The sequence below is a fragment of the Triturus cristatus genome, chromosome 3_2 (genome assembly GCF_964204655.1).
Source record: "Triturus cristatus chromosome 3_2, aTriCri1.1, whole genome shotgun sequence".
In the NCBI taxonomy this organism is placed as follows: domain Eukaryota; kingdom Metazoa; phylum Chordata; class Amphibia; order Caudata; family Salamandridae; genus Triturus; species Triturus cristatus.
Genome location: NC_140584.1, coordinates 625,505,906 through 625,518,568, shown reverse-complemented (window position 1 = coordinate 625,518,568; position 12,663 = coordinate 625,505,906). Strand labels below are relative to the sequence as shown.

At 44.3% G+C, this 12,663-nt stretch overlaps 1 protein-coding gene across 4 annotated transcripts in view; it reads left to right on the top strand.

Annotated features, from left to right (window-relative positions):
* FADS1 (fatty acid desaturase 1) overlaps window positions 1-12,663 on the top strand; it is a 401,042-nt gene that overhangs the window by 259,524 nt on the left and 128,855 nt on the right. For all 4 annotated transcript variants that reach the window (XM_085648547.1, XM_085648549.1, XM_085648546.1 and 1 more), the window contains one exon: window positions 2,036-2,252. In XM_085648547.1, the coding sequence (XP_085504673.1) occupies window positions 2,037-2,252 (216 nt within the window). In that variant the 5' untranslated portion in view covers window position 2,036. The remainder of the gene's footprint in view (window positions 1-2,035; window positions 2,253-12,663) is intronic.

Below are 12,663 nucleotides of genomic sequence, written 5' to 3'. Positions count from 1 at the left end.
AAAGGAGAGGTGAAGGAAGATTCATCTTTCCTGACGCTATAAGGTTTTTTAATTTAAACCCATGAATCAGGAATAAAATCTTTAAATTGAGAATGTTTCCGAGCATCAAAATGAAACTTTTGTTTATTTTGAGCCAAAGTGACAGTTTGGCGTATACTTTCTTTTTTATTTGAATCTCTGATACTGTTAGAAGAGGAGGAATACTTTTCTAACCAAGAAGGTAAGAGTAAAGTACGACATTTCCTACCCCTCAACAACTCAAAAGGTGTGAAACCGGTTGTAGAGTGACACGAAATGTGGTAAGAATTCACTTTTTCTTTAAGAAAAAGGTTAACATCTAAACCAGATGAAATAGCAGTTTGAATTCCTTCCTTCAAAAAGCGATTAGCCCTTTCAACAAGACCATTAGCCGCAGGACTGTATAGAGCTACTTGAATATGTTTGACATCCATAGAATTCAAAAAATCTTTCATGGCATGTGAAACAAAATGGGTCCCATTATCAGTCACCAACTCTTTTGGAGGACCTTCAAGTGAAAATACAGACTTAAGAAATTGCAACACACAATGAGTAGAAGCTGAATCTACAAATGTAAAATATATCCATTTTGAAAAATAGTCAATTAAAACTATTAACATTTTTTGAAGAGTTAGGTAAAAGAATGAAGGGACCTGCAAAGTCTAAAGCAATTTTTCACCATGGGCTGTCTGGAAAAAGAACTGGACATGTAGGATCGAAGGAATTCACTGGAGAATCGGAAATTGTGCAATGTCTTCTTTATTGAAGTAATAGCTTAACGGACCCGCAGGGAAAGAGCTGTTGCTCTGAAGATAGGCAAGCCAGAATATCAGAGAAGAGGTATTCTAGAATACTAGAAAGTATTCTAGAATACCAAGAGAAGAGGAGAGAAAAAGGAAAGACTAAAGAGAATGTTACACTAAGGTCTGGCCACTGTGGTTTCAGACATAGTTCTCATGTTTACTTCTTATGCGTGAACTGTGGTGCTATGAAAGGTGTTGAGATAGCAAAGTGATGCCTGATTTTGCAGTGGAAAGCTGCAGAAGCACCAACAATGAGAAGTGGAAGCCGACGTGATAAAGTGGGCAACACATGAAGCGAAGGCATTACACATGCGAGGAGGCGTAGAAGACTGAGGGGAAACACAGACATGGGATGCCCTACTTTTAGAGTTTGTTCAACATTAGGAGGATGAGGAGCAAGACAATATTAAGGGAAGAAAAATGATGCTGCTTATGACTTAAGACAAAGGGCTGCAAACAGGCACTATAATGTCCAGCCCTCTCAGTTCCCTCTTTGGACTTTGTTTTATTTAAAAATTTATTTCACTTAGTTGTTGGAGTTACTTTTTTTATTGGTCCGTTAGTGACTATAAAGGTAGCACCAAGAACTGCCACGATGAATCTGTGAAACGGCATTCGAAAGCAACCTAGAGAGCGGAACAGGGCTACACGACTCAATGCCTAAACACCTATGTTGAAACGTAACACTCGAGCATGAACTGATTATAGCAAGGATTGAAATAATATATAAAAGCGCAAGTATAAATGAAAAAGTTGACAGGCAAGGTTTGTGCAGCGAAAGTCGATATTGCAAGTATGTGGCTGTTGATCTGTATATGATTAATAATGTCAAAAGCCAACAAAAATCAATTAAAAAATGTATGGTTTTGAGATCAGGTTATATGGGTTGGTCATTCTGTTTCCAATTTGAGGTCTGGGTCTAAGAAGTCAGGCCTGGTTCTGATGTCTTTCTTAGGGCCACTCTCATGTCATGCCTATGTTTAAGGTTAGCATTTAAGTCCTCCTAGTTTTGAAGTAACATTTTGAAGCTTGGCCCTTTAAGTTTCAAATTTGATTCGAAGGTCATGTTCCAGTACTGTCACATTGGGTTTCGAGTATTGGTATGGCTTGTTCAAATGCCCAGTTCAGGGATCCAATCACTGTGGTGTCGGGCATGAGTCTGATGACTTCCTCAGAGGTCTTTACCATAATCCCCACTTCCTTTATCTCTCCAGAATGGGTTCCGGAGCACACAGCAGTGATGATGGTGGTGAGCCTGGACCAGTCAACGTCTGCAGCCAGCAGTACTCATGGGCAGAGGTGCAGCGCCGTTCGGGCCCCGAGGAACGCTGGCTGGTCATTAACCGAAAGATCTACAACATCAGCAGCTTTTACAGGCGACACCCAGGCGGGGCCCGGGTAATCAGCCACTACTCGGGACAGGATGCCACAGTAAGTTTTTGGCACACTTCCTTCCCAATACAGGTAGGTGTATCACAGTGACAATAACTGCCCCTCTGGGCAATCAGGTTGGCACAGGGGTAGGCCATAACTTTTATCTAGTGTTCCATAACACACTTCAGCCATTTTTAAGTACTGCAAATAACAGATATCACTATTATCTAATTTTCCAGAACTCAATTTACAGACCATAGAAAGGTGGAAGGTTTAGTTGGCCATGCTAGGATTAAATCTTCTGACATTTAGATCATAGGAGATGCTAGATGTGACCATGAGACTCATCATGCCCTATTTCCACTTTAAATAGTGGTACGGTGTGAAATTAGTAGCATACTTTGAGAAAGACAGGTATGAAGTGAGAGACAGGTAGTGTATTATGGGATTGCCATTTAGTTTGACTTACAAACGACAAGTAACAAAAGGAGCTCTCTTACAGAAGCAGTAACCCACTGACCTATTTACATTACATGCACTTTGTTATCTGTATGGCACACGTTCTTAGCAGCGGGCATTTTAACCATCTGCGCTACCTTTTGATGAGTCAAAACTTCCACTAGACAAAGCTCCGGTCTCTTTCCAGGAACACGATAAATTACCGGAGTTATCTTGACATTTTAATTGATGTCTACAAAAATTGCTGGAGGCCAGGAATGTGCCCGCAGGATTGTGGTTTCAAAACCATAATATTACTTGTAAAATTGATGCCCCCACCCCAAGCCAGCGCCCGGTGCGGTGGCACCGATCTTACTGCCCTAGAGCCGGCCCTGGTGGGAGATCAGAAGCTACTGCAGTGTGGTTGCATTAAGTAAGAATGTTGTGCAGTGTTGGTTGATCAGGTTGTGTCGCAAACAAGTAGTTCAGTGAGATGTAGATATGTATTGTGGAGCAGGTAGGCAGTCAGGGGTTGCCTCCCTCGCCGATTTCAGGAACAGACTCAAGACCTGGCTGTTTGAGTAGCTCCACCTAACGCTAACACCTGGATACCCCTAGGAATGATTAGCATGCTCCTCAAATCTTGATTGATTGAGTGTGAAGTGAGTATGGATTTAGCAGGTTATGCAGTTTGAAGCGGGCCGGTTGTGCAATGCGGCTGTAGCAGGCTTTGCAGGATGGCTGTGCAGCTTATTGGGGAAGGCAACTGTTAAGTATGAAGTGGTGAGTTTGCAGAGTGGGCAGATAGGTTATTGTGAGGTAGGCTTTTTTTGTACATTGTTGTGTAGACAGGAATGAAAGTATTTATTTGACTGATATAGAATTGTGAGTTGTGTGTGTTTAGTGCATTGTAGGAGCAGGATGGTTGTTCAGTGTCGGGAGTGTAGATAAATAATTAGGGCAGTGTGGGTTGAGCCAATAGCACAATCTAAAGTGGACATGTAGCTTATGCTGAGGTGAGTTAATATGGCATTTGATTTGTGTTTTGTGTAGATGTCCAGTCACTTTATTGGAGCGGATAAACAGGATACCAAGTACAGTTTTTTTTTCTGGTGTTGATGGGTAAAAAGTTGAAAGATTCCACTTCTCTTTTAGAAAAAGGGTGCAACCCATTATTTGTTCTAGTTTAGTGACTGAGCCACTATGTAACACCTGGTTGATTTTTAGTGGGGCCTCTGGCTGGAAGGGATAGACCACCTTCAGATTTTGTAAATGTGTAAAACAGTGCTTTCTTCCGTTGGTGCAAGGTGCAGGCATTATGCACTGATCCTTTCTTGCGGACTTTCAGACAGTTGACCTGGGAATGCATTCCACCCGTGACTTGCTGTTGTCTTTGAGGTTTGTAACTCAAGTTTAACAGCTTTAGATTTGATGGCTTTATTTGCTTTAGGCTGTGCAGATTGAGTTCGTACCTCCCCTTTTACAGTAGTCTTCCACCAACTCATTTTCTGTAATAAACAAGCCTTTAAATCTTGTTCTTATCTGGTCACATTTGCTGGCCATTCAAAGACCGAGATCAGTTGTCAAGCTGTGTTTTTGTGGGAGCTTGGGGATTTTGCTTTTGGATGACTTCTAAGTTGAGAGCGTTTATAGGAAAGAAGAAGGCAGCGTACTTTCTCCATGCAGCCTATATGTGCCCTTTTGTTTATTTTAGACATAACTATCTCAAAAGGTATCTAGTTCTTCCTCTGCACAAAACATTATTTTTTTTTTTGCAAAATGTCCCTTCTTTGGGTAGCCCATTTAATTTCTGAAACTGTCCTTTTAGGAACAAAGTACAAAACTGCATTTCAGTTTCAGTGTCTAACTTATGGTGATCTTGGGCAACTTACACTGTTTATGGCCCATTCAATGTCAAGCCCAGGATAAGATCTTTTTCACAGGAAAGAGCCAGCCACATTGTGACACAATTTAACAATGTTTGGTTTTCACTTTGATGTGTTAAGTGTATGCTTTATTTATGGCATCTGTCGGAACTCGTTTTAAAGAGTTGAATACGTTTAAAGGCACTTTTTATGAAAGCTTTTGTGTTTATGTTTACCTACACTATAAATCTGTATTCTTTCTGCAATTGTGCCTTTTTCGGGAACACATATATTAATGGATATCAACTATTTCCTCACTTGTTCTTGCAGGCACTAGGGTCATGATTTCAATGGTGCAGCAGGTATAGTAGCACGGGGGCCAAAAGGTGTAGGAAACCCACTGAACACCGATTATTGCCATATTTTACTACTAAACACAAAGTCACAAGTGCAGTTACATTGCAGGCACTAGGATCATGATTTGAATGGTGCAGCAGGTGCAGTGGCACAGGAGCCAAAATGTCTAGGAAACCCACTGAACACTGATTATTGTTATTTTGTACTACTAAACAAGCGGTCAGGAGTGCTTTTGTGGTTAATTTGTAACCATTGCACCCATAGTTACACATAGCCTAAAGCATCAATGTAGTAAACGCTGTAACCTATTGGACTTTGCTGTCTACCTACAACTTATGTTACAGTCAGTGCATTTATATGGCACATTTTCACAGTTTTTGCATGGTCCAAAAAAGCATTCGGAACCTGGACACACTTAACACCATGGCAAGGGTATTCTCTATTCTATAGCATTAGCACTTCAACTGTTGTAAACACTATATAAATACTTATAACTTGCCACATGGAATTCCATACTAAGCATTGGCATATTATACAGCAGCGCTAGCTTCAGTGCAGCATAATTGAAAATACAAAAAAAGCGCTATAACAGGAACAACGCTGGCTGTGTCATACAGCTTTTTTATATTACTAAACAGTGTTTCGACTTGTTGGAACAGGACCTACTTGCTCTTTGTTGTGCGCACTGAAGCTATCATATTATTCTAGAAAGATGGGCACACTATTGGCAGTAACTCAAAGAACTGGCTAAGATACGGAAAGAATGACAAGACTTGTAGTAACATTTCTAATGGTGAATAATTGTGAAGTGTATTGGCATAGTGGATAAACAGTTCCATTTTGCCTTCACAATCAGGCACTGTGGGAAGGAACTAGACCTCTGCACTGCGCTAACTGGAACACGTGGGGGGGTGGGGAGGAGAATAATACACTGTGCCCCATAGCCAAGATTTACTGAGCAGATGTTACCGCTCAGACAGTAAAGATGGTTATCTTGGCAAAGTTCCCTGTGCCCTACACAGAACACAACAACTGTTTTGGTAACCTTTGCAATCCAGTAAATGGTAAACAACCAGAGTAAGATAATTTAGAAAGAATAGCAGGTTACAGTCGTCATAGTAATATCCTTCAATGTAACATGCAACAAGTTTAACAGAGTAATTAAATTCTGTAATTTGAATTGGGTCAGCTTGTAACCCAGTACAGGTTAAAACATTTAAGGTATTTTTCTATAACGCAATCTAAGTTACAATAATCAGAGTAAATGCCTTCTATGCTCTAACAGAGATGTATTTAGGGTAAAACTGTTTATCTACGTCTGAAATCCTTTAAGATATAGGATAGGATCATCAGATCAATCTTTTGTACTTTTTTGCAGGTTAAAGGAATGCGTATTCTTATGTCATCCAAAGTAGGGCAAAATCTGGGTAATCTGTTTTTTTGTGTAGGGTCAAGTAATCAAAGAAATCTCTTCATTTTGATTTGGTTGTATATAGCTTGGGATTACCAATGGACATCCTGATACAGAGATAAAATGATAATATAGTGCAAAGTGAAAAGCCAAGGTTTAGAGGCCTTGAAGAAAGAAAAGGGTCAGGTGTTGGCTGTCTGTTGACAGAAAATTTTGAGTTTTGATAGGATGTAATAGACGATAAAACTGAAAAATGCTTGTTAGAAATCCAGGAACAGAATTATATATGGTATCTTTAAAAATACATAGAATATTACAAATCACCTTTTCTTGATAAGCTGTCAGTGTGATATTTTTGAACAGTGGGATACATGCAAGCAATGTAGCAGGTTAAGCAATAGTAGGGCTGTAGAATTTTGAACCAGCAATAAGTGAGATCAATTGGGGGGTTACGATAAAGACTGTTATAGTGATCGAGTATGGCTCCATCAGTTGCTTGAATGATAGTGAAGTGATACTTTTTTGGCAGGAAAGGCAAAATCTTCTTTACATTTCTCAGATTCCAAAAGTATTGCAAATTGACTTTTAAAACATGGGCAAAGAAAGGTTAGAGGACATTTAAGATGACGAACAAACTACAGGCTAAGCTGGCTGGAGGAGGACAGTTTACCAACACGTTTGAACAGATGGAAGTATTAGAACCAAATACCAGAATTTAGATCTTACATTTTGTGATAGAGAGCACACTGGTCTGGATATTGGATGTAAGTCTTTATTGGTTCCAGTTAAGCCTTAACTGAATCTATGTGTCATTGGCATAGCATCAGTAGAAATAAACAAACGAGTGACTAAGTCTCACATGGGGAAGCATATAGAAATTAGAGAGAAGGAACCCAGAGGAACACTACAATAAAGATTTGATAAGAGGAGAAAACTACAATAATTTGATTTCCATACCAGCCCTAGACAATCTATTAATATGTATTGTGTGAGATATGTTATTGAAGATTGAAGGCTGCAGAGAGGTTGAGTAAGATCAGAGTGGGCAATCTGCCTCTGTCCATCAACATTGACAGTTTTCATTATGTAATTTACTGCACTGTTTAGCAATAACAATTATATTATAATAATTATATTTAGCAAATGAGCAGGGTAAGTTAATTAAAGTAGTCTTCATGTAAACCAGTGAATTAAGGTACCCATCTTAAATTAAATTCAGTCTAAGGTAATATGGGCAAATGCCCTGCATAATCATGTGCAGGGTAAAGGGACCGGAATAATGCAGTCCTGTAACCAAGTAATCAGAGGAAATGTATCCCAGCATAGAGTGCAGCTAGAGTAATTTCCTGTGTTCCAGTTAAAGACAAACACAGTATAATATCATTCTGTAATTAAGTGATGGTTATAGTAGTCAAAAACACTTTCTGCATTTTAAAACAGCGTAATCTGTTTGTTTGGTCTTATGCAAATCGAAGTGACCATTTTCTCTAATGTACAATAGGAGAAAACTGATTAAGTAATGCCCATCATCTAATCCAGGATAAAATATTCAGAGCAATGGGCTATTTTTTTATAACCAGATTGTATTCCTTTGTATTATTGCACAGCAAAATAAACAAAACAAAAGACCTCGATCCAATATGCCAAGAAGGATTACAAAAAACATAGTTTCATGTTTACAGGGACAGCTCATGGCCTCATAGATAGGCCACTCTTGTTGCGCACACCAGTCTACTCACCATTGCCACTCTACCAATGTGGGAGGGGTCAGGGACCTCCACGTACAAACATTTTTACACTTAGCCACTAGCGTCACCACCCCAATGAAAATGCACTCCGTCCAAGGACCACCCACATCTTCCAACGTTCCCAACAGCGCCTTTTTGTGGGTAAGAACGAGGCTTCAGCCCAAAATGACAAAGATCTCCCTCCCAATACCATCCCAGAAAGGGACGATACCTGGGCAGGACCCCACCACGTGATAGAAGTCCGAAGCCAGTGAGGAATATCTGGCACAGTTTGCTTTGGAGGTCCTACCCGCCCGGGGGAGCCACAGGAAGGGTCATATAGGTGGCAATCAGGTAGTTGAGTTGAACCACTCGTAAGCATGCAGAAATAACCAGTTCTTGGGGCACTAACCGAGCCTCTCACCACTCTGCATCCTCAAGGTCTCCCACCAAGACCTCCCACTGCCGACGTAGCATAGAGAAGTGATCGTGGACATTGTCAATCAAAGTGCGGTATATCACAGAAATAGCCCTAGTCTGCAGCTTCCCCATCAGTAGTTTAGCTTCAAGGGGGCTGAATTCCGGGATCTGGGAATTCGGGGGAACATTGGCCAACAGGGAATGATGAAGCTGCAGGTACTTGTGGAATTGGGTGGTGGAAAGCTGATAATGTTCCTGCAGCTCCTGAAACGCTCGCACGTGTGCCCGCCCACATGTCCCCGAGATGGGTGATTCCCGTGCTTAATTTGAGCCGGTGGTTTCCGGTGCTCAGCACCGGCACTTAGTCATCAACACCGGTGCTTTTTTTTGAGCACCAGTTAAGGACACATTCATTTAAGGTAGTTACGGGGAGATTAAGTGAAATGCCCAGAATCACAGGATGTTGGGCCGACGCCGAGACTCAAACCTGTTTCCCCTGTTTCAAAGTCGGCAGCTTTGGTCATTACGCCACATCCTCTCCCCACTTTCATGGTTAGTTGTTGCTTCGGTTTTAGGCGGTGCTAACAGGAGAAATGGGCTAGTGCAAGCTGGCTCCTGACGAAACCATGGCACTTATTATTTTTTTTAATTAACCGCTTCTGATTCCTTTCCTATCCTATCCCCCTACGCAAAGCCCTCCAACCCTGCAGCATTGTTCAGCTATGTCCCCTGCCACAAGAGGGTCAGCCCAGTAAGCCGAGGATTGCAACCCGCAAAACGAAGCACTGCCCTCAAGCACAGCAATGTCGCACGGGTGCCATAAGAGTGGTATCGACGGATCTGGTTTCATACAGCAGGCCCAGCAGCCTGCCTAGGCCGAGTTTGGCTAATTCCACCCAGTAAGTTGGGTCATCTCATCCCCTGGCGAGCCAGTCGATGATCGCAACCATTTGCAAAGCCATGAGTAGCAGTAAAGGTCCACCATACCAATCCCACCCTTGCTGTTACTCTGCTCCTGAGGCGGAAAGACGGGAGAGTGCTCTATTTTTAAACTTGTTATTGTGCTCTTGTGTATTTTAAAAAGCTCACTCACCCAAATTACTTTAGCTGACAAGCGGGATCACCGCTGATAGGAAACGGCGGGGAAACGCTATCCCAGCGCCTTGCTCCGATCATAGGCCACGCCCCCTTCGGAGGCCACGCCCACCGCCCATCCACTCTCTCCCCATAAAAATGTGTCTCCACAGGAAGCGCAGCGGACGAGCGCAGCGGGCGTGCCGATTGCGCGCCAAAGGTGCGCCTAAGGAAAGCCCGTCTGCGCCCGTCCGCGACCGACCGAGGCCAGAGGCAGGTCACTCTACCCCTCTTATCCATTATTCCAGCTCGCAGCTGACCAAGCTACAAGGCAAGTGGCCATTGGCGAATGCCGCCGTCAACCAAATTACCAAACTTGGCCTCTTATCCTCCCAAACTTCATCCCAATCGAATTCCCGGTCTCTGCCCCGCGCCAGTTGTCCACCAGTCCCGTCTGCCACTGGCCACCGTCCCACAGCCGTCTCCGCAATGTATCTTAACACCAGATCGGCAGTTAAACATCAGCTCGATCTCTTCTCGCTATTGGAGTCCCACAAACCCGACCTACTATTCCTTACTGAGACTTGGTTCTCGGACAGTTCTCTCCCCTCCTTACTGGCTATACTCCCACCATCCTATTATGCTATCCGAGCCGATCGTTCTTCCGGAAAGCCCGGTGGAGATGTGGCCCTGATTGCCCGCAAAGAACTTACGTTCCAATCTTTAGCATTCTCCTCCCTGGGCTCATCAGACTGTCTAGTTGCCCGTTCATTTTCCCTGACCCCCCCTCTCACGTGTGTTCTTATCTACCGACCTCCATCTTCCCCGCAATCGTTCCTTCCTAACTTCCAAGACCTGATGGCTACCCTAGTTGTCAACCACTCTTCCATCGCAGTCCTTGGAGATTTCAACTTCTGGCCCTCCGACCCCGCGGAATGTGCAACTTCCAAGGAGTTCTCAGACTCACTCCGTTCGCTCAATTTTATTTCTGCGGTCCAAGCCCCCACCCATAGGCTGGGACATATCCTTGACCAAATTTGGTACCGAGACTGTCCGGTCACCTCACTCTCCATTTCTCCCTGCGTTTGGTCGGATCATTTTCTGATCACTTTTTCTTTATGTCCCCACTCACTCCCCAAACCCCTCCCTGCCAAAAATGTCTGGGCCCGATCATGGAACCGCGTTGATGCAGCGGCTTTGTCGGCCACACTCTCTTCATCTAGCCCTGACCTCTCAGGGCTGCCATCCTCAGCACAGGCTGAATCTATCAACAGCTGGCTGCGGGCTGGCTGCGATTCCATCGCCCCTCTGAAATGCATCTCGTCCAAACGCCTCAAAGATGCCAACCGATGGTTTTCCAACGACCTAAAGACTCAAAAACTCAACCTCCGCCAAGCGGAACGCCTTTGGAGACGAGATTACTGCCCCACCTCTAGACTCCAATACACCACCCTCGTAGCCCAATATAAGAAGTCTATTCTGGAAGCCAAAAAGGCTTACTTCTCATCCAAAATTCAACTTGCGGAGAAACGGCCCAGAGAAATATTCTCCATCGTCCAAGACCTGGCTTATTCTGATAGAGCTTCTCTCAAACCCCTTCCTTCTCAATCACTTTGTGACTCCCTTAATTCCTTCTTCCTCGATAAAATCAGCACGATCAAGGCCAAGATTCCTCCCCCATCCTCCTCTTTCACCGACCCCTGCTGCCCTCCTGCTGTAGCTCGCCTGGACTCCATTCCCCCCCTCACAACCGATTCTTTCACCTCCATTCTTCCTATGGTTAAATCCGGCTCCCCCTTGGATCCCTGCCCTGCCTATATCCTGAAGCAGATCTATACCCATTGCCCCACTCCACCTCTCTTGTTTCTCAACAGCTCCTTATCCCAGGGTATTGTTACCCCTTCACTCAAATCGGCGGTGATTGTACCTATTTTAAAAAAACCTGGCGCGGATTCCTCAAACCCAGTCAATTACCGCCCCATATCCCTTCTGCCCTTCCTGGCAAAAGTGCTGGAACGCCATGCGGTCAGAACCTTGAGCCAATTTGTGGAAAGATACAGCGTCTTGGCCCCAAGGCAGGCTGGTTTTCGCCCCGCACACTCAACCGAGTCAGTAATTATATCGGTCCTGGACAATCTCCGAGAAGGTATGGATTCCAGTCAGCCCCAGCCCCTGGTCCTTCTTGATCTCTCCGCCGCATTCGACACGGTGGACCATACCATCTTACTTTCACGTGTCGAGGCGGCGGGAATCGGAGGGACTGCCCTGCTATGGCTCTCCTCCTTCTTGAGTGGGCGCACCCAAGCGGTCCGCCTGGGCGAGTACTCAGCTGACTATCGCCCAGTCCAGTGCGGGGTCCCCCAAGGATCCTCCTTGTCCCCTCTGCTATTCAACCTTTACATTGCCCCCCTTATTTTTGCGTTACAGCAACTGGAGGTCTCTGTCTACAACTACGCAGACGACCTCCAGCTTATTTTTTCTCTCTCTTCCTCCCCCCAGTCAATTTCTAATTTTCAGTTCATCATGACTTTTATCCAGGACTGGATGAACTTCAACCACCTGAAACTCAATCCCGACAAAACGGAATTGGTGTTGACGGGTGGTTGCTCCAGTCCCTGGTCCTCCTCCTTCTTGCCCCCTTCTCTAGGCCCCCCACCCACGCCGGTCCCCTCTGTCAAAACTCTTGGATTCAAAATCAACAATCAACTCTCTCTCCACTCTCAAGTCAGTGCCGTCGTCTCCTCAGCCTTCCTCTCCCTCAGAACTATCCGGAAAGTCTCACGTTTTTTCTCTCCATCCGCCCTCAAACTAATACTCCTGGCCATGGTGACGTCTCGCTTGGACTACGGCAACACCCTCTACCATGGCATGCCTGCGTACCTCGTGAGGCGCCTACAACTAGTTCAAAACCAGGCGGCCCGACTGGTTTTTAACTCACCCAAGTCACAACATGTCACCCCCCCTTCTCAGATCCCTCCACTGGCTCCCTGTTCGGCAACGCGCTCTTTTCAAGCTTGGCTGTACCATCTTTAAAGCCCGGTCTGGCACTGCCCCGGCTTTTATCAACACAGCCATTCAAGACTATATCCCCCCTAGAGAACTGCGCTCCACAACCCAGCAACTGCTGGTGGTACCTCGCTTCAAACGGAAAAAGTGGGGAGGTTCCAAATTCTCTA